This window comes from Scyliorhinus canicula, chromosome 20, assembly GCF_902713615.1.
Source record: "Scyliorhinus canicula chromosome 20, sScyCan1.1, whole genome shotgun sequence".
NCBI classification, from domain to species: Eukaryota; Metazoa; Chordata; class Chondrichthyes; order Carcharhiniformes; family Scyliorhinidae; genus Scyliorhinus; species Scyliorhinus canicula.
In genome coordinates, this window is record NC_052165.1 from 55,390,591 (window position 1) to 55,416,144 (window position 25,554).

The 25,554-nt window shown below is 47.0% G+C and overlaps 1 protein-coding gene across 5 annotated transcripts in view; it reads left to right on the forward strand.

Moving 5' to 3' along the window:
• Window positions 1-25,169, forward strand: part of rad52 (RAD52 homolog, DNA repair protein) — a 48,282-nt gene extending 23,113 nt beyond the window's left edge. For 3 of the 5 annotated variants that reach the window (XM_038780207.1, XM_038780211.1, XM_038780209.1), the window contains 4 exons: window positions 2,668-2,846; window positions 16,594-16,686; window positions 24,012-24,215; window positions 24,956-25,169. In XM_038780207.1, the coding sequence (XP_038636135.1) occupies window positions 2,668-2,846; window positions 16,594-16,686; window positions 24,012-24,215; window positions 24,956-25,017 (538 nt within the window). In that variant the 3' untranslated portion in view covers window positions 25,018-25,169. The remainder of the gene's footprint in view (window positions 1-2,667; window positions 2,847-16,593; window positions 16,687-24,011; window positions 24,216-24,955) is intronic. The other 2 variants (XM_038780208.1, XM_038780212.1) reach the window with 2 other exon arrangements.
• The last annotated feature ends 385 nt before the right edge of the window (window positions 25,170-25,554 follow it).

Sequence of the window (25,554 nt, forward strand, 5' to 3'; positions counted from 1 at the left end):
AGGCCATGCCCATGAAATGAGGATGGAAGAGGGGGTTTGCATGGTGGGGGTGCACAGGGCAGGTAGGCGGGGGCCTCCAGGAGGATGGGGTGGGAGGGGGGTGATGGGTAGGGTTCCTGGAAGGGAGGGGGTGCTGACAAGGGGCTTGGGGGGAGAGGGGCTGAGGGGGGGGAAATCCATAGTGAGGTGTCCTCACTTGGGGGGGGGAGGGAGAGTGTGTGTGTGTGTGTGTGTGTGTGTGTGTGTGGATATTGCCCATAGGTGGGGGACCCACAAGCTCACTTGGAGATCAGGGCACCCTTTCAAAATGAGGCCCGATCTGAGTTCAGCTCCCCAGTGCTTTTGAAAAAAAATTCGAAGTGTGGGCTAAACCGGTGAGAAACTCCCCAGGGCCCAAAAAAGTGACTAAGTGTCATTTGATAGCGGTGGGGATTTCGCCAGCAGAGCTGGCGGCAAACTCCCTGAAAAACCCGCCACAAATTAACTTAGAAATGTTTGGGGAGAATCGTGCCCACAGTCTTTGTTATTTCAGTCTTGTGATATACATAAAATGCAGATATAGGGAATACATTTGGCAACATACAGGTTTGGCTCTCTTTTGCTGATTTCCTGCATATTGCCACTCATTGACCAGCTTTGCTGTGTTTAAAAACCCCGCTGATCCTTGCGAGAATGTCTCAAAACCCTGAAGGGTGGGCGGCACGGTGGCACATGAGTCAGCACTGCTGCCTCACGGCGCCGAGGGATTGATCCCAGCCCCGAGTCGCTGTCTGTGTGGAGTTTGCACATTCGCCCATATCTGCGTGGGTCTCACCCCCACAACCCAAAGATGTGAAGGGTAGGTGAATGTGACGAACTATGTACAACCCAGTGAGGAACCAGACCAGTGGTTGTTTAAACAATAAAGAATATTAAAGTAAAAGAACATTTTAAAAACAACAAAAAACTAATGTAACTAATATACACTATGACACTTAAGTATATTAATAACTAAACACTTTTATCTGAAGTTACCTCTTATTCCCAAAATATACCCACGCCTTCCAGGAACTCAAAGAGACACTCCTTTTCTCAAGCAACATCCAATTTTAGTAACTCCTAGATAAATCAAACCCAGCCAATAGTTACCACAGAATACCTCTTGGGTAACCCAAGTCTGGGAAGAGTCTCTTCCTGGTTCAGCGAAGGCAAAAAACTGTACCTTTTAGAGGAGAATATCTGCAATCTGCCATGGCTCTAAATGTTCGATGGCGTGATCAGTGTAAGAAATTTGTGATATCTGTTGCAGTAAGGTTTTTAAAAACCTGGGTTACAATATATATTTGTTGCAGTAATACTATGAAAGAACCTATGTTGAGGTCCAGACTGCGTGTCTGTTAAAGCTGCAATTAAGAGGTCATTAAAGGTGAGTTAATTATTAATTTTAGCCATTTTCTTGTTTACAAAGAGATGCCGATTGGAACTTTGATTGCAAAAGTAGATCATTTATATGGGATTGTATGCAGACCTAGCTAAGCAGGTGATAGAACATTAATGTGGGATAAAGATGATGTAATTAATGGGAAGACCCAGGTGTGTTTGCAGTTTTGCAGTCAGTCTGCTTGGAGTTTTTAGTTGAACAGCAGTTTTCCCAAATGCTGTCAGGTTGGGCAGAAGCTTCTGACAAGAGAGGGATTTTCAGGTTGCCTTTGAACAATTCTCTCTCCAAAAGGTTTCCACATAGATACAGTTTTATGCTTTTGCTGAACCAGGAAGCGATCCCAGGGACCTAAGTGGTGATAACTAAGTGGCATTTGAACTATATTAGGGTTGCTTGGTTGGAATATTTATAGTGATGGTAGAAGACAAAGTTTTTTTTCTTGTAACTAAGAACTTTTTAACTGATAATTGGAAAGTTATTTTCTTTGATAATGTGATTCATTCTGTGTTTAAATTAAAGATTGTTGGTCAGAGCTCCAAGGGTGAAGTATCCTTTCCCCACTCTCAATTTTACAAATTAGCATAATTTGGTTCTTGTCTGGTATCCTAAATGTTAGGTCTGGTCCAGTCCGGCCTGGGATCTTAAACAATGGAACAGGCCTCCATGCCTCAGACCATAGATGGAACTGGCCTCTTTCCCCTCTGAGGGGGCTAGCAGTGAGATTATTCAGTCTCTTTGATATCCCATCCTGTCGATTTCAGCTGTCACCATCTCTCAAATTCCTTATCTTTAGAGATTATCATTTGTATGGCCCCACTTATTTCTGGTAAACAATGTTTCTGATATGGGCATTCACATTTAATGTCTCTAGACGCCTGCTAATCTTGTTACTGGGAAAATCGCATCTCATTGTTCCTCTAGATGCCTGCTCGTCTTTTAACTTGTCTGTTAGATTGTTTTCATCTCGAGTTCACTGTTAACCTTGTTAATTTCCCAAATTCCTAACAGCTGTCACAATAGGAATTACACCACTGACCAAATTAACCTGCCACAAAAATAGGAAATGGAGTCTATATATTCCGACTCCTGTGGCACACCACCAGTTTGAAATGGCACATGTGGAAGTTTAGCTTCTCTCTCAATGGGCCACTGAGAAAAATTGGCTGGATTTATTCTGAGATTGTTGTGATGGGAAGATGAAGAGGAGTATCTCAAAACAACTAATTGCATGGACTCTAATTACACAGAAGTAAAGACTGCAGCACTGACCTAATAACCCTGCCACAGGAGTTGGATCTCACGTACCAACGGAAACTTAGACAGAAACAACTCCAACAACAGTTCAGGGAACAGATGGCAAAGAAAGACAAGACACAGCCACAGAACAATAATAGTTCCACTGGAATACAAGCAAGCAATCACCCAGGTACTTGAGTTCCACCTGTGCAAAAAGTACAACCATCCAAACTGGCAGAAGATTTCTCATAAAAGTGTACCATGTACATTCAAATTTTATCTATAAGTTAGAAATGGAGTAAGTTATTCTCAATATCAAATCATTAATTTAAAAACATTTGGACCAGAAAAATTGTGAACAATTTTTAAACTGAGTAATAGACAGGTGAAAAATTTGATATTGTACCATTGCAGTATGATTTAACTGCAGAAATTATTTGTTCTAAATAACAACTGAGCATCGTTGAAATGAGTGACTTACCAGAGCACTTTACAGGGAAGTGGGTGGGAGATGAAGCAACAGGCCAAGGTGAGGGAAAAGCATGGTCAAAAAAGAAGTTCTTGAGCTTTTTGAAGGCAGGAGTGAACTAGCAAGATAAAAATGCTGAGGGAAGAATTTGCAGTTCACGTTGAAGGAAGGAAATGGGGAAATTGAATTCAGTAAAGTGAACTTAACTTCTGGGTGGGCACCAGAAAGAATGACCGTGAACATTTCTGGTTTATTGTGAAAACCAAATAGTTCATTTATGGCCTTGAGAAAAGAAAACGTGTCACCCTTACTAATCTAACTACCCTTAGTTAGTCCACATTATCTGGTTGGCTGTTCATGGTCTATGGGCAATAAACGTCAGCATTGTGCACATTCCAAGAGCAATTATTTTTTTTTAATAAGTCTTGTTGACAGATCTGATGTGGAGAAGGAAGCTGATCTGACATTTGAGCAGTACATTGAAGTTCTGAGTTCAACCTGATGGTCCAGAGGTAAATAGATGTTTGTGAGAGTTTACAATGGTAGTTTTGGCTTTGTCTGCATTATGATGGAAGAAATTGGCTTGTCCAGGTTTTAATGTTATATAAGCAATTGTGCGTGCTTGCCATGTGAATGTGGACATTAAATGGACTTTGGTGTGGGCATAAATGTGAAACCTGACATCGCATTTTTGGATAACATCTCCAAGGGGTAGTAGAGGCGTCGGGTGCACGAGAGTTGCCTGTGTAGACAAAGCAAAATAATCAAGGATTGAAGGATTCCAGTGTCTATGTTGCAGGTTTGAGTGAAATTAAGATAAAGCCACGCCACTTAAGTAGATGGTGTAAAACTGATGTTCAAGAAGGATGGAGTGCTTGATAGTGTTAGTTTAAAGAGGTTGATGAATAATGAGATGTTCAACATTTGCAGGATATCAAGGACTTTGACTGGTGCAGTTTCAGTGCTGAGTTTGTTGGAAGCCCGATTGAAGGGTCCTAAACAGCAATGAAATGCTGTAGAATTTTATACCAAACATATAAAACAACCAGGGGTTGTTTTGTAATATCTTAAATGGGTTTTATGTTTTTCAAAAAAATTCATGAGCAAATTTCAACTGCACAAAAGCACAGATAATTTATTCTGTGGATCTGAGCATAGAATTTAGAACAGTACAGCACAGAACAGGCCCTTCGGCCCTCGATGTTGTGCCGAGCAATGATCACCCTACTCAAGCCCACGTATGCCTATCCCAGTAACCCAACAACCCCCATTAACCTTATTTTTAGGACACTAAGGGCAATTTAGCCTGGCCAATCCACCTAACCCGCACATCTTTGGACTGTGGGAGGAAACCGGAGCACCCGGAGGAAACCCACTCACACACGGGGAGGATGTGCAGACTCCGCACAGACAGTGACCCAGCCAGGAATCGAACCTGGGACCCTGGAACTGTGAAGCATTTATGCTAACCACCATGCTACCGTGCTGCCCAAATGTTTGTGATTTCTTCGGACACTAAATACTTTAGAATTAATTGGAGGGCCACATTGTAAGTGGCGTAGATTTTAAGCTCAGTTGTCAGTTCTGGTTTTACTATAAGTTTAATCCACCTACCGTACCCTCTTGACCCCCTCCAAATATCTGTTGCATAAAATAGAAAAAAAACTTTCTCCATCTTGGAAATCTTGACTACACGTAGAATCTATGCAGTCAGGTTATGTTTTTATATATATATTCCATTAATGACAGTATGTTAAAACTTTTTGAAAATTCTGCCGTTCCACAATGTTATCAATATTTCAATTTAAAAATGCATTTGTTGCCATTTCTCTTCTGTCCCCAACTCCCACCCAAGTACCATATGTCTTGTGAAAACCCTACAAACCTATTCTAGCCCACAAACCTCTGGACACCATCTATACCACTGCCTGGGATGCATACTAAAAAAAGCAATTGGGTTTATGCCTGAAGAATTAAGACCAACGCTTTAAGCCTGAGTTTTGATCTCTAATTTCATGAACTCATAACAAGGACTCAAGAATTACTGTAAAACATTAACTTCCTTTATTGCGTAGGATGCCAGGACTTCTACCCGATTTTTATGATCCCTCTTAATTATATCATTGTTAATATATCAAACCTTCCCCCCCCCCCCCACCAACCTTTACAGTGATAGAACTCTTGAATTACTTGATTATTAAATTTAAGACGATGTAGAAATAGATTGAAAATTAGAAGTCAGCACTTTCTTTGAACTGAATGAACTCGTATGAGGAATCACTACCACAAACATAAGATTTGGCATTCAATAAGATCATGACTGATTTGGTTGCAATCTCAACTCCACTTTCCATCTGCCCTCCATAACCCTCCTCTTATTTTCCTATCAAAAATCTGTCGAATCTGTTAACTAAATTCAAAGGGGGCAGCACGGTACTTCAGGAAGCATAGTACTGTACACACCCCTGTCAGCATCAACGGAGCCGAGGTAGAGATGGTGAGCAGTTTCAAATTCCATGGGGTGCACATCACCAAAAATCTATCCTGGTCCACTCATGTCGACGCTATCACCAAGAAAGCACAACAGCGCCTTTACTTCCTCAGGAAACTAAGGAAATTTGGCATGTCCACATTAACCCTTACCAACTTTTACAGATGCACTATAGAGAGCATCCTCTCGGGCTGCATCACAGCCTGGTATGGCAACTGCTCGGCCCAGGACCTCAAGGAACTTCAGAGAGTCGTGAATACCGCCCAGTCCATCACACGAACCTGCCTCCCATCCATTGATTCTATCTACACCTCCCGCTGCCGGGGGAAAGCAGGCAGCATAATCAAGGATCCCTCCCACCCGGCTTACTCACTTTTCCAACTTCTTCCATCGGGCAGGAGATTCAGAAGTCTGAGAACACGGACGAACAGACTCAAAAACAGCTTTTTGAACAGACTCCTAAATGACCCTTTTATGGACTGTCCTCATTAACACTATACCCTGTCTGCTTCATCCGATGCCAATGCTTATGTAGTTACATTGTATATCTTGTGTTGCCCTATTATGTATTCTCATGTATTTTCTTGAATTCTGTTCAATTCCCTTTTCTTCCCATGTACTGAATGATCTGTTGAGCTGCTTGCAGAAAAATACTTTTCACTGTACCTCGGTACACATGACAATAAACAAATCCAATCCACGGTGGCGCAGTGGGTTAGCCCTGCAGCCTCATGGCGCCGAGGTCCCAGGTTCGATCCCGGCTCTGGGTCACTGTCCATGTGGAGTTTGCACATTCTCCCCGTGTTTGCGTGGATTTCGCCCCCACAACCCAAATAAAAATGTGCATGTAGGTGAATTGGCCACACTAAATTGCCCCTTAATTGGAAAAAAATGAATTGGGTGCACTAAATTTATTTATTTTTTAAACTAAATTCAAAGACCCAAACTCCATTGCTTTCTGGGGAAGAGGATTCCACATACCCTTTGAGAAGAAACAAATTATCCTCATCTGTCTTTAATGTATCTTTTTTTTAAATATTTTAATTCTCCATTTTCACATTTTCTTCAGAATTTACACCCCACCAACAAGCAGTAAACGGTAACAAATACAAAAGTCAATCCCCTTATCAACAACAACGAACCCATCCTCCCTCCCACCACCCCAAACAATGGCCCACCTGACAATATAAGCATCAAATAAAGGCAAAGGGGAAAAAAAATTAAAAAGAGGCAGGAATCGCCTATGGTCACCATTGACCAATAGAGCCCCCCCCGACATTCAATTCCATCCAATTCCCGAAAGAATACCGTAAATGACACCCATGAGCTGTAACCCCCACCGACTCCTCCCTCCACTTCCTCTTATAAAACTCCTCCCCCCAACCTCGGTTTCCCCCCAACTTTCCACCCTGGCTAGACTCATCGGAACCTGTTCTGCCAGGCTCCAATGGCTGCAGCCCCTCCCCCTACCTCACTCCTGTTCAGCCCTTTCCCCGGTCTCTTTCCCTCTTGCCCGGTCCCAGGAAAACCAAGAAATCCCCTTTAGCAGACACCCCGCACACACACCCAAACCCCAAAGAACCATCATTGCAAGTGAAAGTCCCCTCTCTTCCCTTGTCCAAATACATACAATGTCGGCTCATTTAGCACATACACCAGCACGGAGTGAAAAAATACAGTTACATGAGGCTACATTGGTACATGACCACTTCTCAGTTCAGCCACAGTCCGTCTGCCTTCGCAAACTCCTCCTCTGCTTCTGCCGTCCCCAAAAAAAAGTCCTTGGATTTGTAGGTCACCCTCAACTTAGCTGGGTATACTATGCCGCACCGCACCGTACTGATGTACAGTGCCTTCTTCACCCGGCTGAAGGCAGCCCGCCACCTCGCCAGCTCCACTGTAAAGTCCTGATATATGTGTATACCAGCTCCAGCCCACTGCACCACCCACTTCTGCTTTGCCCAGCACAGGACCTTCTCTTTCACACTGTACCTACGAAAACATAGTGCCACTACTCTTGGCGGCTCACTCTCCTTTGGTAGAGGCCTCCATGACTGATGAGCCCGATCCAGTTCATATCGGGAGGGATCCTCCTCCTCCCCCAATAGCTTCACCAACATCGTGGCAAAATACTCAGTCGGCCTCGGGCCTTCCACACCTTCGGGCAGACCCACAATCCTCAGATTCTGTTGCCTGGATCTGTTTTCCAAGTCGTCCATTTTGGCTCGCAGACCCTTGTTGATCTCTATCACCTTCTGCATCTCCTTCTCCATCGAGGTAGCTTGCTCATTGTGCTGCAACAATGTCTCTTCCACTTCCTTCAGCGCATCGCCTTGCTCCCGCACCTCCGCCACTGCGCTCAATACCGCCGCCCTCACCGGGGCAATCGCCTCCTCCACCAGCACTTTCAATACCACCCCCATCTCCTTCATCGTTGCCGCCACATGTTTTGTGAACTGCCTTTCGAGTTCCACAGCAATCACCCTAGTCATTTCTTCAGCCGTGGGCAAGGCGGGCTTCCCTGGTGCCCCAGCCTCCACTTTTCTTGCCATCCCCGCGGTGGCCTTTCCACTTCCTGATGGACTTTCAGCTTTTTTCACGGCCGTTTTTTTACTTACTTATGACATTTTCCTTCACTGTGCTTTCTCTCTGCTTTTGCCGCTTTCGTTGCCCCTAGGACCGGGCGTTAAACCCCGAAAATGCCATTCCCGAACGGGAGCCCTCCAATGTGTGGCTGCCTCCCTCCCACCGTCACCGGAAGTCCCATGTTAGATATCTTATTCTTAAATAGTGTCCACTAGTTCCAGTCTCTCCCACAAGTGAAAACATTCTCCTGCTATCTGTCCTATCAAATCCACTCAAGATATTTTATGTTTGGATAAGATCACCTTTCATTCTTCTAAACTTCAATGGATGACAACCCTCATCCCCAGGAAGAAGTCAAGTGAACCTTCTCTGAACTGGTTCAAATGCACTTGCACCTTTTTCAAATAAGGAGGCCAAAACTGTACACTGTATTCCAGATCAAGGGATCCAGTTGGATACAAAATTGGCTTGACGACAAGAAGGCAAAAGGTGGTTGCAGAGAGCTGTTTTTCAAACTGAAGGCCTGTGACCAGCGGTGTGCCTTGGGGATCAGTGCTGGGTCCACTGTTATTTGTTATTTATCTGAATGATTTGGATAAAAATTTAGGAGGCATGGTTAGTAAGTTTGCAGATGACACCAAGATTGGTTGCATAGTGGACAATGAAGACGGTTATAACAGGGTTTTGATCAATTTGGCCAGTGGGCTGATCGATGGCAGATGGAGTTTAATTTGGATAAATGTGAGGGTGATGCATTTTGGTAGATCGATTCGGGGCAGGACCTACTCAGTTAATGGTAGGGAGTTGGGGAGAGGTACAGAACAAAGATCTAGCAGTACAAGTTCACAGCTCCTTCAAAGTGGAGTCGCAGGTGGACAGGGTGATGAAGGCGTCATTCGGCATCCTTGGTTTAATTGGTCAGAACATTGAACACAGGAGTTGGGAAGGCAACACTTGGAATACTGTGTACAGTTCTGGTCACCTTGTTATAGAAAGGATATTATTAAACGAGAAAGAGTGCAGAAACGGTTTACTAGGATGCTACCGGGACTTGATGGTTTGAGTTATAAGGAGAGACTGGATAGATTGGGACTTTGTTCCCTGGAGCTTAGAAGACTTAGGGGTGATCTTACAGAGATCTGTAAAATAACGAGGTTCATAAAAGATAGATAATCAACATTTTTTCCCCAAAGGTAGGGGAGTCTAAAACTAGAGGGCATAGGTTTAGGGGGAGATACAAAAGGTCCAGAGGGGCAATTTTTTCAGAGGGTTGTGAGTGTCTGGAACAAGCTGCCAGAGGCAGTAGTGGAGGCGGGTATAATTTTGTCTTTTAAAAAGCATTTAGACAGTCCTATGGGAAAGCTGGGTATAGAGGGTATAAATCCAGGCAATTGGGGCTTAATGGTAAAAACTGGGCTGCATGGACTTCCGGTTGTGGCTATGACTAGCTAAGCCGCACATTTGGAAGCTCCTGCAACAAAGGTGTTTTTGGGCCAATTGGAGGGCCCCAACGGCGCTGAAAAAACGAATCCCGGTGGGGGAAGGTCCCCTGAGGAGAACTAGACCGATTTTATGGTCGGTACCCGGAGTGGAGCGGCAAGAAAAACGGCAGCAGCTCCCCAAAAAAAGCGGGGGAAGAAAATCAAAATGGCGGCCGGCGGTGCATCGGAGGAGTGGAAGAAATGGGCGGAGGAGCAGCAGGCCGCTCTCCTCCGTTTTTTCACGGAGATGAAAGTGGAACTCTTAGAGTCCATGAACGCGACGGCCACCAGGTTGGTGGGAGCCCAGGCGATCCAAGAGGCGTCGATTAAAGATCTGCAGCAGGAGATGACCGCGAGGGAGGAGGAGGCCACAGTCATCGGGGCAAAGGTGGAGGTGCACGAGGCACTCCACATGAAGTGGCAGAGCCGCTTCGAGGAGCTGGACACTTGGATGAGGAGGAAAAATTTGAGGATCCTGGGCCTGGAAGAAGGCCTGGAGGGGTCGGATCTCCCGGGATATGTTGCGGAGATGTTGAGCTCCCTGATGGGGGAAGGGGCCGGTCCGGCGCCCCGGAATTGGAAGAGGCATACCGGGTCATGGCCAGGAGGCCTAGGGCAAACGAGCCCCCGAGGGCGGTGCTGGTGCGGTTCCAGCGGCTAAGTGATCGAGAGAAAGTCCTGAGGTGGGCAAAAAGGGAGAAAAGCAGCAAGTGGCAGAACTCGACGGTAAGGGTGTACCAGGACTGGAGTGCGGAGGTGGCAAAGCGGCGGGCCCGGTACAACCGGACAAAGGCGGTGCTACACGCGAAAAAGATCAAATTTGGAATGCTGCAACCGGCGCGCTTGTGGGTCACCTACAAGGACCAACATCATTATTTCGAGTCCCCAGAGGAGGCCTGGACCTTTGTACAAGAGGAAAAGTTGGACACGAACTAAAACCTGGGAGCACCGGCGGTCGTAGCCGCCGGGGGACTCTTGATTGAGCAAGTGGCCCTTTTCTTTTTCAGGCCAGGTCGGAACTGGGTAACAGTTTCGTGGATTGTTTGGGGTGTTTTTTCTCGAACGGTTGACTTTTCTGAATATTTTGAAGGTTTCGAGTTGTTGGGTGTTTCTGTATATTTGTACTGTTGAAATCTCTATTGTGGGTCGTTGGCTTCTTATGGTGTGTTTTTTCCCGTTTCCAATTTCCCTTAGTTATTTACCCCTCTTACCCTTTTTCTTTGGGTGCTTGGGGGGGTTTTTTTGTTCTTTTTTTCTTTTCGGGTTATGGTTATCTGCGGTTATTTATACTGTTTGATGGAGGGTGATGGTTGGGCACACTGTTAGTTGATAGTTAGTTAATTATTTTGTTATTTAAGTATGTAGTTAAGTATTTATGTATTTAGTTGCCATTGGGTATTTATATCGTTAAGTTGGGGAGACGGGACGGGGGGGAGCGGGTTGATTATGCAGGTCTTTCTCGGGGGTTTTAAGGGGATCTTTCACGGGCGCAGATGGGGTGAACCGGGAGGAGTCGGAATGTGGCAGGAGCAGCCGGGTCAGCGGAGACCAGCTGACTCTCGGGAGTACGATGTGGGGTACATCGCGGCTAGGAGGGGTCCTAGCCAGGGGGGGGGGGGGGGGGGGGGGGGGGACACCGGGTTGCTGCTGGAAAGACCAGGGACGAGAAGGGGAGAGCCGGGGGGGTGGGGGGGGGGGGGGGGGGGGGGGGCCATCGCTATGGGAAGCGGGTCAGAAAAGAAGGGATGACCCGGGGCGAGCAAGGGACAAGACATGGCTAATCGACAGGGAGTAGGGACGGGTCGCTCTGCGACCCGATTGATCACGTGGAACGTAAGGGGGCTGAATGGGCCGGTCAAAAGATCAAGGGTCTTCTCACCTGAAGGGACTGAAGGCTGATGTAGCAATGCTGCAGGAGACTCATTTGAGGGTAGCAGATCAGGTCCGCCTGAGAAGGGGGTGGGTGGGACAGGTGTTCCACTCAGGCTTGGATTTCAAGAACCGGGGGGTGGCGATTTTGGTGGGAAAGAGGGTGTCGTTTGTGGCGGCAGAGGTGGTGGCAGACAAGGAGGGCAGGTACGTGATGGTGAGGGGTAGGCTGCAGGGAGAGAGTGTGGTACTGGTAAATGTGTATGCCCCGAACTGGGACGACGCGGGTTTTATGAGGCGCCTGCTGGGCCTCATCCCGGGACTGGAGGCAGGGGGCCTGATCATGGGAGGGGACTTTAATACGGTGTTAGACCCTGGGCTGGATAGATCGAGTTCCAGGACGAATAGGAGGCCGGCAGCGGCAGAGGTGTTAAGGGGGTTCATGGAGCAGATGGGAGGGGTAGACCCATGGAGATTTGGTAGGCCTAGGGCGAGGGAGTATTCTTTTTTCTCCCACGTCCACAGAGTGTACTCTAGGATCGATTTTTTCGTATTGAACAGGGGGCCCAGTGCAGGACACGGAGTACTCGGCCATTGCGATATCGGATCATGCACCACATTGGGTGGACGTGGACATGGGGGAGGCGCGGGACCAACGCCCGTTGTGGCGCCTGGATGTAGGGCTGTTGGCGGACGAAGAGGTGTGCAGAAGGGTGAGAACGGGCATTGAGAACTATCTGGGTACGAATGACACAGGTGAGGTGCAGGTGGGGACGGTCTGGGAGGCCTTGAAAGTAGTGATTAGAGGAGAGCTGATCTCCATAAGGGCACACAGAGAGAGGAAGGAGAGGCAGGAAAGGGAGAGGCTGGTGGGGGAGCTCCTAGAAGTAGATAGGAAATATGCGGCGGCACCAGAGGAGGGGCTATTAAGGGAGCGGCGTAGCTTGCAGGCCAGGTTCGACCTACTGACCACTAGGAAGGCGGAAATGCAGTGGAGAAGGGCGCAGGGTGCGGCGTATGAGTACGGGGAAAAGGCGAGCAGGATGCTGGCACACCAGCTTCGTAAGCGAGATGCAGCCAGAGAGATTGGGGGAGTGAGAGAGAGGGGTGGGGATGTAGTGCAGAAGGGGCAAGAGGTGAATAGGGTCTTTAGGGACTTCTATAGGGAATTGTATAGGTCTGAACCGCCGAAGAGGAGAGGGGGAATGAAGAACTTTCTCGACAAATTGGGGTTCCCAAAGGTACAGGAGGAGCTGGTGGAAGGGTTGGGGGCGCCGATAGAGCTGCAGGAGCTAATCAAAGGGATAGGCCAGATGCAGGCGGGGAAGGCGCCGGGGCCGGATGGGTTCCCGGTGGAGTTTTACAGGAAATTTGTGGACTTGGTGGGTCCAGTGCTGGTGCGAGCCTTCAATGAGGCGCGCGAGGGGGGGGTTCTGCCCCCAACAATGTCGCAGGCCCTGATCTCCTTGATTTTGAAGCGGGACAAGGACCCGGTCCAGTGCGGGTCCTACAGGCCCATCTCCCTCCTGAATGTTGACGCCAAGCTGTTAGCAAAGGTCCTGGCAACCAGGATAGAGGACTGTGTGCCAGGGGTAGTCCATGAAGACCAGACGGGGTTCGTGAAGGGACGCCAACTTAACACAAATGTCCGGAGATTGTTAAATGTGATTATGATGCCAGCAGTGGAAGGGGAGGCGGAGATAGCGGTAGCGCTGGACGCGGAGAAGGCATTTGACAGGGTGGAGTGGGAATACTTGTGGGAGACGTTGGAAAGGTTTGGGTTTGGGGAGGGATTTATCAAGTGGGTAAAACTGCTCTATTCAGCTCCGATGGCAAGTGTGGTAACAAACGGGAGGAGGTCAGAATATTTTGGGCTCCATCGAGGTACTAGGCAGGGATGTCCCCTATCTCCCTTACTCTTTGCATTAGCGATTGAGCCGTTGGCGATGGCACTGAGGGGTTCAGGGGGGTGGAGAGGACTGACAAGGGGAGGGGAGGAACATCGGGTCTCGCTCTATGCGGATGATTTGTTGTTGTATGTGGCAGACCCGGAGGGGGGAATGCTGGAGGTAATGGGGATACTAGCGGAGTTCGGGGACTTTTCGGGATATAAATTAAATCTGGGGAAAAGTGAGGTCTTTGTAATACACCCGGGAGACCAAGGGGAGGGAATTGGGAGGCTCCCCTTCAAAAGAGCAGTTAAAAGTTTTAGGTATTTGGGGGTGCAGGTGGCAAAGAACTGGGGGACCCTCCACAAGTTGAACTTTTCCAGACTGGTGGAACAGATGGAGGAGGAGTTTAAGAGGTGGGACATGGTGCCGCTGTCGCTGGCAGGGAGGGTGCAGTCAGTTAAAATGACGGTCCTCCCGAGGTTCTTGTTTTTGTTCCAGTGTCTGCCCATCTTCCTCCCCAGGGCCTTTTTCAAGAAGGTAACGAGTAGTATCATGGGGTATGTGTGGGCACATGGCACCCCGAGAGTTAGAAGGGTCTTTTTGGAGCGGAGTAGGGATAGTGGAGGGCTGGCGTTACCCAACCTTTCAGGATATTACTGGGCGGCAAATACATCGATGGTACGAAAGTGGATGATGGAAGGGGAGGGGGCAGCCTGGAAGCGCATGGAGGGCGTCCTGCGGCAACATAAGCTTAGGGGCACTGGTAACGGCACCATGGCCGCTCCCTCCCACGAGGTATACCACGAGCCCGGTGGTGGCGGCCACCCTCAAGATCTGGGGGCAGTGGAGGCGACACAGGGGGGAAGTGGGAGGTCTGATAGGGGCACCACTAAGAGGGAACCACAGATTTGCGCCGGGAAACACAGGAGGGGGATTCCAGAGCTGGCAGAGGGCGGGTATTAGACAACTGAGGGACTTGTTTATAGAGGGGAGGTTTGCGAGCCTGGGAGAGCTGGAGGAGAAATTTGGGCTCCCCCCGGGGAACACGTTCAGGTACCTCCAAGTGAAGGCATTTGCCAGACGACAGGTAGCGGGGTTCCCCGCGCCCCCCGACAGGGGGGTGAGTGATAGGGTGCTATCAGGGGTCTGGGTCGGGGAGGGGAAGATCTCGGACATCTATAAGATTATGCAGGAGGTGGAGGAGGTACCAGTAGAGGAGCTGAAAGATAAGTGGGAGTTAGAGCTGGGGGAACAGATAGAGGACGGGACATGGGCAGACGCCCTGGAGAGGGTCAACTCCTCGTCGTCATGTGCGAGACTAAGTCTCATTCAATTTAAGGTACTGCATAGAGCCCACATGACGGGGACAAGGATGAGTCGGTTTTTCGGGGGTGAAGACAGGTGTATTAGATGTTCGGGAAGCCCTGCGAATCATGCACATATGTTTTGGGCATGCCCGGCACTGGAGGAGTTCTGGAAGGGGGTGGCAGGGACGGTGTCGAGAGTGGTGGGGTCCAGGGTCAAGCCAGGATGGGGACTTGCGATCTTCGGGGTTGGGGTGGAACCGGGGGTACAGGAGGCGAGGGAGGCTGGAATATTAGCCTTTGCGTCCTTGGTGGCTCGGAGGAGGATCCTGATTCAGTGGAGGGACGAAAGGCCTCCGAGTGTTAACACCTGGTTAAACGACATGGCAAACTTCATCCAATTGGAAAGGATCAAATTCGCCCTGAGAGGGTCGGTGCAGGGGTTTTCCAGGCGATGGCAACCCTTCCTAGACCTCTTGGATCAGAGATAGAAACTGAGGCCGTGACAGCAGCAACCCGGGAGGGGAGGGGAGGGCGGGAGGAGGGGGGGGGGAGAGGGGGGACAAAGACGAAGGAAGTACGGTAGCGGTGGTGGCACGGGCAAGGCCTGCCCGAGGACGCTGCTAGAAATGATAAGTTGATCTGATTGTCGGTTCGCCGGCGGGGGGGGGGGGGGGGGACGCGCGGGTCGGGGGGGGGGGGACTTTTTTTTTTTCTTTTTCTTGTTAAGTAGGGGGGTTTGACTTTGTTTTGTTATAATTTAAATGTAAATGTAGGAGGGGTTAAAATGTTTGTATTTTGAAAAATTCAATAAAAATTATTTAAAAAAAAAAAAACTGGGCTGCATGGACAAGTTGGGCCAAAGGGTCTGTTTTCATGCAGTAAACCTCTATGACTCTGTGGTCTCACCAAGGCTCTGTGCAGCAATAATAAAACTTTTCCACTTTTTTATATTATTCTCCTTCTATTTGCCTTCTTAATCACTTGATGATGTACCTACATACAGATTTCCTGATTCGACTACCAGGACACCTAGATCCCTATGAACACTAAGCTTTGCAATCTCGCTCCATTTATTCCTGCCAAAGTGGAAAATTTCATATTTTCCCATGTTATACTCTTATCTGCCAGTTATTTATAAGTTCACTTAACCTGCCTGTATCCTTTTGCAGAGACTCTACCTCCTCTTCACAACTTGCTTTTCCCCCTATCTTGGTGTCATTGGCAAATTTAGCGACCATAGATTTGGTCTCTTCACACTCAATCATTGATGTAGATTGTGAATAGTTAAACTCCCTGCACTCTGGGACACTCCACATGTTACAGCCTGCCAACCAGAAAAGACCCATTTATCCCTACTTTCTGCTCCATGTTACCGCAACCATTCTTTTATCCATACTGAACATAGAACCCTGACAGTGTAGAAGGAGGACACTCAGCCCATCCAGTCTACATCAACCCTCCCAAAGCGCCCCCTACCCAGGCCCAATCCCCATCCGATCCGTGTAAGCCTATAACCCCACCTAACATTTGAACACTCAGGGGAAAACCTGCGCAACTTTGGACTGTGTGAGGAAACCGGAGCACCCGGAGAAAACCCACGCAGACACAGGGAGAATACAAACTCCACACAGTCACCCGAGTTCAGAATCAAACCCGGGTCCCTGGCGCTATGCGGCAGCAGTGCTAACCACAGTGAATTACTTTAGCACATTGTGATTTATTCTGTTTGTGTCTCTTTCACATGATACTTTTCTCAAAATAACTGTCTTTTAATGTTTTTATTTATTTGTGCATACTGATTTAATGTAATTGTTTCTCTCTCTCCCCCCCCCCCCCCCCCAGAGACAATAGAGAAGTCTAAATCACTCCCACAAGTGAATCACAGCACACCAGTCAGCTGTGAATCTTACTTTGCTGAAGACAAATTCCTAGCTGGTAGGTTTTATCCAATGCATTTTTATCACTACGGTTTTGCTTTCCTGTTATTCAGAAAGATGATTGAAATGGTATTTCTATTCACACGTTTTAATTATAATGGTTTCTCTGCAAAATGAAAGGTTAACTTTTTGTCAGAAGCCAGCTGGAAACTTCCCACATTTGATATCCCCACTAGTGGTTCAGTTAGAAAAGTAATAAATAGTAGAATTGATAAGCAAATTACTGCGGATGCTGCAATCTGAAAAAAAAACAGAAAATGTTGGACAATCTCAGCAAGTCTGACAGCATCTGTGGAGAGAGAAAGACAACGAGTCATCCAGACCCGAAACGTTAGCTCTGTTCTCTCTCCACAGATGCTGAGATTGTCCAGCATTTTCTGTTTTTGTGTAATAAAGGGTAGACCTGCTTATTCAATATAATCAAGACGCGATCACTTATTCTGCTTCAACTCCTTCCCCACACCTCCTGATTTCTCTTGAGATCAAAAATATGTCCATGTCACCCTTAAATATATTCAATGATGGAGCGTACACTGCCCTCTGAGTTAAGAAATTTCTACTTATCTCAACCCTTAATGATCGACCTGTTATTTTGAGCCTGTCATCTTGTTCTTTGTTATGGAGGCTATGCTCCTTTATTTTTGAAAATTATTCCTGACTGGAAATTTTAAGTTTGAACTGAAACAAAGCAAACTGATTAAAAATTCCAAGGTGAAGTTGAGAAACAAAAGATGAGCTTCAGGGGACTGTGAAGAGTGAGACACTTAGCAAAGCCGTAACTGCCTAAGGAAGAGACATTAAAAATGCAAAGCGGTCGATACAGACACAATGGCTTGCCACAAACAGCCACACTCAAATATCCATGGAAATAGACAATAGATGAGATGGGCAAGGCTGCCCAGCCAGTAGGGAGAGATTGTAAGTGACACAGGTGGTGTCAAGAAAGTCTCCAGCAAAGAAAACTAGCTGCAGGCTGTTCTCTCTATTTTGGAATGTGTGTTGCCCAGTTTGAGAAGCTAACTCTCCCTAAACCAACAGCGAATCAAGACCTTGTAATAATTGTGACATTGAGCGAGCACGGTGCCACAGTGGTTAGCACTGCTGCCTCACAGCGCCGAGGACCCGGGTTCGATCCTGGCCCCAGGTCACTGTCCGTGTGGAGTTTGCACATTCTCCTCGTGTCTGCATGGCTCTCACCCGACAAACCAAAAAGATTTGCAACGTAGGTGAATTGGTCACCCTAAATTGGAATTCCATAATTGGAAAAAAAAATAATTGGGTACTCTAAATTTAAAAAATAATAATTGCAACATCTTCTGCATCTGACCGCATCCAAGAAACCAGCTAGCCCAAACTAGCTGCAGCGTTTTAAAATCTATACCTCGAGGACAATCAAAGTCCTTAACCATATATTATTTTACCTTTTGTTTAATTGGATTGAACTCTCCCTTATTTCTGATAATTGTGTGAGTGAGGCCGAATGACTGCAGTGTGTTTCTATAATTTTCCTCTGGTTTAGTGGTTAATAAATTTGCTCTTTGACTCAAGAAAACTTTGTTTCATTGGCTTCTTATTGTTCACAGCTTAAATGGTTAATTGTGTAAACAAACTTAAACTTTTGTTGTGAGCAACCGAGGAGCTTGAGTAGAGGAGAACCAGTTCACCTCTTCTCACCTGGTCGCATCATCCTTGATTCCCTAGAAAAATGATATATGACCACTGTGTCCACCTTCAGATTCTTGTCGGTTTCAATGAGATCACCTCTCTTCTTCTTAACCCAAGTAAGTATAGGCCCAATTTACTCAGCCATTAGTCATCGGAGAGCTTTGCCGAGCTAAAAAGAGATACGCTTGACCGATGAAAGCATCGATCGACCAAATGGTCGCGACTCAGGCAGCCCAGGTGAAAGCGGTCCAAGAGATCGAATTAAAACTCTCCAACCAAGAGGACGAGATAACTGCTGGAGCACAAGGTGGAGGTGCTAGAGGACTGCCGCAGGAAGATGCAGGAGGAGCTGGAAAACAGAACCAGGAGGCAGAATTTGAGAATCGTTGGCCTTCCTGAAGATATTGAGGGATCAGATGCGGGAGCGTATGTGGCGAGTATGCTGGAGTCGTTGATGGAAGCGGGGGCTTTCTCTCGACCTCTGGAGCTGGATGGAGCGCACAGAGCCCTTGCAAGGAAACCCAAGACAAACAACCCGCCAAGTGCCACGGTGCTCCGATTTTCAGACAAGGAGCGCGTTCTGCGATGAGCCAAGAGGAAGAGAGCAGCAAGTGGGAGAATAGTGAGGTGCGCATCTATCAGGACCTTGGTGTGGAGCTGGCCAAGAGACGTGCGGGGTTAAACCGAGAAAAGCCGACCCTCTCTAAGAAGGGGTTGAGGTTTGGGGTGTTATATCCAGCGAGACTGTGGGTGACACACGAAGACCGACACTATTATTTTGAGTCGCCAGATGATGTCCGGACATTTATTAAATAGAAGTTGGACTCTAGTTCAGAGACACTTAATGCTTCGAAGATGGGAGGAGACAGCGGTTTGTAATTGTGTTCTGTTTTAAACAAGATCGTGGTTAGTCGGGGGCGAGAGCGCGGGTTGGGGGGATGGTTAGAGGGCACTTTGTTTGGAAGGTGCTTGATACGGGATGGGGAGGGGGGCCCTGAAGTTAGCACTACCCTTCTGGGGGACTGGGTTTTGTTTTAAGTGAGTGTGTCTGTTCCGCTTTATGGTTATGCTAATGGCTTTTGGAGAGCTGATGTTTACTTATTGGGGATTGTGATCTTGTAAATAGGTTTTTTCTATGTGGGGAGAGGGGTCTGAATAATGGGGCGATAGTCTGACCGGTGCCAGGGGAGGGGGCTATCGGGGTCAGCATTGATCAGCTGACTCTCGGAAGCGTGGTGGGAGGTGACTTAGTGTTGAGTTGGTGTTTGATTTGGGAGATTAGGTTTCTGGTGTTGGGGGTGGGGGGGTGCTGCTCTGCGGGCAAGGGAGAAATTTTCTTCAGGGAATAAAAGGAGGGTCGGGGGCGGCTGCTGCTTAAGGGGGTGCCCAGGGAAGCGGAGGGGGGGGAAGCTCGGCTGGACAAAAAAGGGTGATGGCTAGTCGGCGGTGGATGGGGGGGTATCCCCCTGTCCAGGTTGCTTACTTGGAACGTGAGATGTCTGAATGGGCTGGTGAAGAGAGCATGCGTATTGCACATTTAAAGGGACTAAAGGCAGACGTGCAGTGCTCCAGGGAGACACATCTGAAGGTCACAGACCAGATGAGATTAAGGAAGGGTTGGGTGGGTCAGGTGTTCCACTCGGGGCTCGACTCAAAGACCAGGGGGTAGCAATTTTGATCAGCAAGCGAGTGGCATTTAAGGATGGGAGAATAGTGGCTGATTAAAGGGGGTAGGTATATCATGGTAAGTGGGAAGCTGGAGGGGGTCCGAGTGGTGCTCGTGAAAGTCTATGCCTCGAACTGGGACGATGTGGATTTGATGAGGCGTGTGTTAGGCAAAATCCCGGACCTTGAGTCACACAACTCTGTCATTGAACCTGAATTGGATCGCTCAAAATCCAGGACAGGGAAGAGGCTGGCGGTGGCAAGGGAGCTGAAGGGCTTTATGGAGCAGATGGGGGGGGGCGCAGACCCCTGGAGGTTTACACGGCCGAGGGTAAAGAAATTTTCCTTATTTTCCCACGTCCACAAAGTTTATTCCCATGTTGATTTTTTTTGTTCTGGGCAGGGCGTTGATCCCAAAGGTGACGGGGACGGAATACTCGGCGATTACAGTTTCGGACCATGCCCCGCACTGGGTAGATTTACGGCTTGGGGAGGAGAGAGGGCAGCATTCGCTGTGGAGACTGGATGTGAGGTTGTTGGCGGACGAGGTGGTTTGCGGGTGGTAAATAAGAATATCCAGGACTACCTGGAAACAAACGCCATGGGAGAGGTATCGGCAGCGACGGTCTGGGAAGCCCTGAAGGCAGTTATTAGAGGGGAACTAATAGCGATCCGGTCTCATAGAGAAAAGAGGGCTTTATCCGGTGGATGCGATTGCTGTACCAGGCACCTGTGGCAAGCGTGTGCACGAACCGGCTTAGGTCGGAGCATTTTAAATTGCACCGGGGGACAAGGCCAGGGTGTCCCCTTTCCCCGTTATTATTTGCTCTAGCCATTGAGCCGCTGGTCATAGCGCTGAGAGCTTCAAGGAACTGGCAAGGGGTGGTCGGGAGGGGAATGGAGCATCGGGTCTCGCTCTACGCAGGTGATCTGTATATCTCGGACCCACTGGAGGGGATGGGGGAGGTCATGCGGATCTTAAGGGAATTTGTCAGTTTTTCGATGTATAAATTGAAAGTGGGGAAGAGCGAGCTGTTTGTGATCCAGGCTAAAGGACAGAAGAGATTGAGGGAGCTACCGCTGAGGAGGGTAGAGAAGAGCTTTCGTTACCTGGGTATACAGGTGCCCCGGAAGTGGGATTTGTTGCATAAGTTTAATCTGAGGCAGCTGGTGGAAAAAATGGAAGGGGACTTTAAAAGATGGGACGTGCTCCCGCTGTCACTGGTGGGGAGGGTACAGAGTACAGACTGTGAAACTGACGGTCCTCCCCAGGTTATTATTTGTATTTCAGTGCCTTCCCATCTTCACCTCTAAGGCCTTTTTCAAGCGGGTTAATAAGATCATCTTGGGATTTGTGTGGGCGAACAAGAGCCCACGAGTAAAGAGTGCTGCTGGAATGCAGTCGGGGGAGGGGAGGGTGCTGCCGAACTTTTGTAACTACTATTGGGCAGCCAACATTGCCATGATCAGTGGGTATTGGGGAGGGGTCGGCAATGGGAGCAGTTGGAGGCGGCATCATGCAAAGGCACTAGTTTGGGAGCGCTGGTAACGGCACCTCTGCTGTTCTCGCTGGCCCGTTACTCCACAAGTCCAGTGGTGGTGGTGACACTGATGATCTGGGGGCAGTGGAAGAGACACAAGAAGGTGGAGGGAGCTTCGGTCTGGACCCCGATATGTAATAACCACAGGTTCCTGCCAGGTAGGATGGATGGCGGGTTCCAGAGCTGGCAGAGGGTGGGTATTAGACGGATGGGTGACCTGTTTGTAGATGGGAGCTTTCCCAGCCTGCAGGTGCTGGAGGACAAATTTAAATTGCCGCCAGGGAACGACTTTAGGTATCTACAAGTGCGAACCTTGCTGAGGAAGCAGGTGGTGGCCTTCCCGCTGCTGCCGCCACGGGGGATACAAGATAGAGTAGTGTCCGGTACCTGGGTGGGGGAGGGGAAGGTGTCGGATATCTATCAGGAGGTGTCGGAGGCAGAGGAAACCCCGGTGGAGGAGCTTAAAGGCAGGTGGGAGGAGGAGTTAGGAGGGGAGTTGGAGCCAGGACTATAGGCTGAAGCCCTAAGTAGGGTCCATTCCTCCTCATCATGTGCCAGGCTCAGTCTAATACTGTTTAAGGTGGTACACCGGGCACACATGACGGCGGCGAGGATGAGCACGTTTTTTGGGGTAGAAGACAGATGTGCGAGGTGTACGGGGAGCCCAGCAAACCATGTCCACATGTTTTGGGCATGCCCGAAGCTTGAAGGGTTCTGGCAGGGATTTGCGAGGGCAATGTCCAAGGTGCTAGGAACACGGGTGGTGCCGAGTTCAGAGGTGGCGATCTTTGGGGTGTCAGAAGACCCGGGAGTTCAGGGAGTGAAAGAGGCTGACCTCCTGGCCTTTGCCTCCCTGGTAGCCCGGAGACTAATCCTGCTAATGTGGAGGGACTCTAAGCCCCCAAGTATAGAGACCTGGTTTAGTGACATGGCTGGGTTTCTCAGCCTCGAGAAAATAAAATTTGCCTTAAGAGGATCAATGTTAGGGTTCTCCCGGAGGTGGCAGTCGTTCGTCAACTTTCTTGTGGAAATTTAATTTAAAATGTCAGGGGTGGTGGGTGGTGTTAATGTTGTGTTTGTTTGTTTTTTGTTATTTTCGGTGGTCTGTGAAGACAGAGCCGTTTGGGGAAATATATATTTTTGCACTATATTAATGTTTAATGCTTATTGTTCTTTTTCTGTTTTAGTTATTACATTTTACAAATACTTCAATAAAAATATATTTTTTTTTAAACTAAGATATAGATTTTTGTTGGCCAAGATTTTTGTTGGTGCACAAATACAACTGTTCCTGGCACCAGGCCATGGCGTCACGAGGTAGCGTTATTTGCTACCATACCTTCTCCTCTATTTATCCAATCAACCACAGCCAGCTCTCCTCTCTTACCTATGGAATTGGTTTTAAGATTCTTAATTTAGGACTGAAATATATAAATGTCAAATATGATGTGAAATTCAACTGTAATATCTTTTTTTTTTACATAAGATCTTGTACTATAAGTTAATTATCTCTCTCCCCCCCAGTGAGCAATACTAAATCTAAATTAGGTCTAAGGATGGAAATTAACCAAGATAAACCTGTTCATCTCAAGCCTAGAGCTCCTAAGAACTAAAAGGCTAGCGAGGAAAAGTTAATTTGTGTTCAGCAATTGGGATAGATTTTTATGACAATGAGATCTGAAATTCACACTCCGTTTAAGATACATTTTTTAATTATGCTACCAAATCTTCAGGTGACACACACCCTATGATGAAAAGTATTATACTATTAAACTCATTTTAATTTTCCATTTCGCCACAAATTTAATTCAAAATTTAGTTTAAATGGTGCCAGTCTGAGTTGAGGTAGGAATTAGTTACTGATATTGTTATTCATTTACTGGATGTGGGTGTCGCTGGTTCGGCCAGCATTTATTGCCCATCCCTAGTTACCTTTCAGAAGGTGGTGATAAGTTGCCACCTTGAACGCTGTAGTCCCGGAGGTGTAGGTACACCCACAGTGCTGTTAGGGAAGGAGTTCTGGGATTTTGGCTCAGCGACAGTGAAGGAACGGCAATATATTTGCAAGTCAGGATGGTGAGTAACTTGGAGGGGAACCTCCAGGTGGTGAGGTTCCCAGGTATCTGCTGCCCTTGTCCTTCTAGATGGTAGTGGTTGGGGGTTTGGAAGATTCTGCCGAAGAACCTTGGTGAGTTCCAGCAATGCATCTTGTAGATGGTGCATATGTCGGCCACTGTTCATTGATGGTGGAGGGAATGAGAAATGGGGCTTAGGGATGGAGATGGTGAGAAATTAAAATTGAGATGCAGATTTTATCATCACATAAGATGTATCCTTTCTGTTCCCAAGAATAATAGTAAGGATTTATACTTACCCATGCATCCAGGGGGTGGTGGAAGTTAATTCCAGGGGCAAAGTCAGACTTTGGTATAACCTTTCTGTTCTGAAACAGCAGATGATCCTGAACTCTGGGATATTCATCTGGATGGTGGTGGTGTTGACCGCAATTCAAATGCCCCTTACCAGGAACAAGCTCCATTGACACCTCCCATAGGCCAGCACCATATGATGACAAGGAGCAGGACTCCACAGAGGATACATTACCCAAAACAACCACCAGTACAACAAATACATGATGTTCACCAACAAACAGCAAGTAAGAATGGGTTAATTTCTGTGGCACGGCACAGTCACTTGTAACTGCTATCCATAATTCTACTAACCTTAAAATTGAACACCTTACTTAATCAAAGGAACTTGCAATAAAATACATCGGTAGTTCAATATGCAGAAATCATCAAGGGAGGCAAAATGTTGGAGCATTGTTTTTTATTGAGATTGTGACTGAATGTGCAGTTCAAAGTATTAGGCCTTGCCAAATGGTGTTGCAACCTGAAATTTCCTTGAAGTCATTCATTAATGCAAATACTGTTTGTTCAGCATTTTGGAAATACAGACAGTACACTAAGCTTTCTGGATTATTACTACTAAGGGTATAGATGTCTTTTTCTAAATAAATTGACACCCATTTTAACTATTTTGGTCTCCCATTTAAGATTTGCTTTCCATCCTGTTTGCAAGGTAACATTGAGTAGTCAGCATGCCCATGGCCCGAATTATTTTATATATTTTTTTCAATATAGAAAAGTCGAAGATTACTGAAGAGACTGAATTTTTTTAAATGTTGCAATTTAAGTGATACTTTAAAATTTAACATACTGTTTTGACAAGTAACAGAAGTTTATTCTCCATGCTGTTTGAAGACTGCAATTTAGTCTTGTCCTAAAATGGAACTCTGAATCTAAATGAATGATTGCAATAATTAATTGTCAGCTAGAGTAAGCACTAATTCAGTAAAGATGGACCTGAACTACAACCTTTTATTTTTCTTCCTAGTGGAATCCAGTCCTGCACAACTGGGAAAGTTTATGAAGAAACGGAGATTGGAAATTACCTGAAAGGATAAAATCAGCCAAACTAAATTGTCACTAAATATATATTTTTTAACCAGTGTCTTAAATGTGCTCTGTATGGCAGGTGTTTTGGTCTTTGCGGAGAATTATCCAGTGACACTACAAAAAAAAATTATAAAGGAAAATTCAACTTTTTATGGCTTCATTCAGATTTGTGTTGTATGCGTTTTGCACACAGCTATTCCTAAATACTGGTATAATTTCATGGTTTATGTCATGCACTCATGAAAGAATGGCAAAAATATTTGTGCAAGAATGTTTTGGGCCTGTTGTATAAAGCCCAGGTGATAGAACAAATTACTGATGAACTTGTCTGGTAAAAGGACATTGCCAATATATTTTCCTTTTTGAGAGGCGTTGATTTTGAATTTCCTATTAGGGTTTGTCCCTATCCAGTAACCTGATTTAAAATGTATTTAAGGGTGCCATCTGCATGGACAAATAGTGCTATGATGGAAGACAAGTGTTGCAGTGGCTTTCACTGAGTTAGAGAGTTAGGCTGCATTGTGGTGTACAAATTGT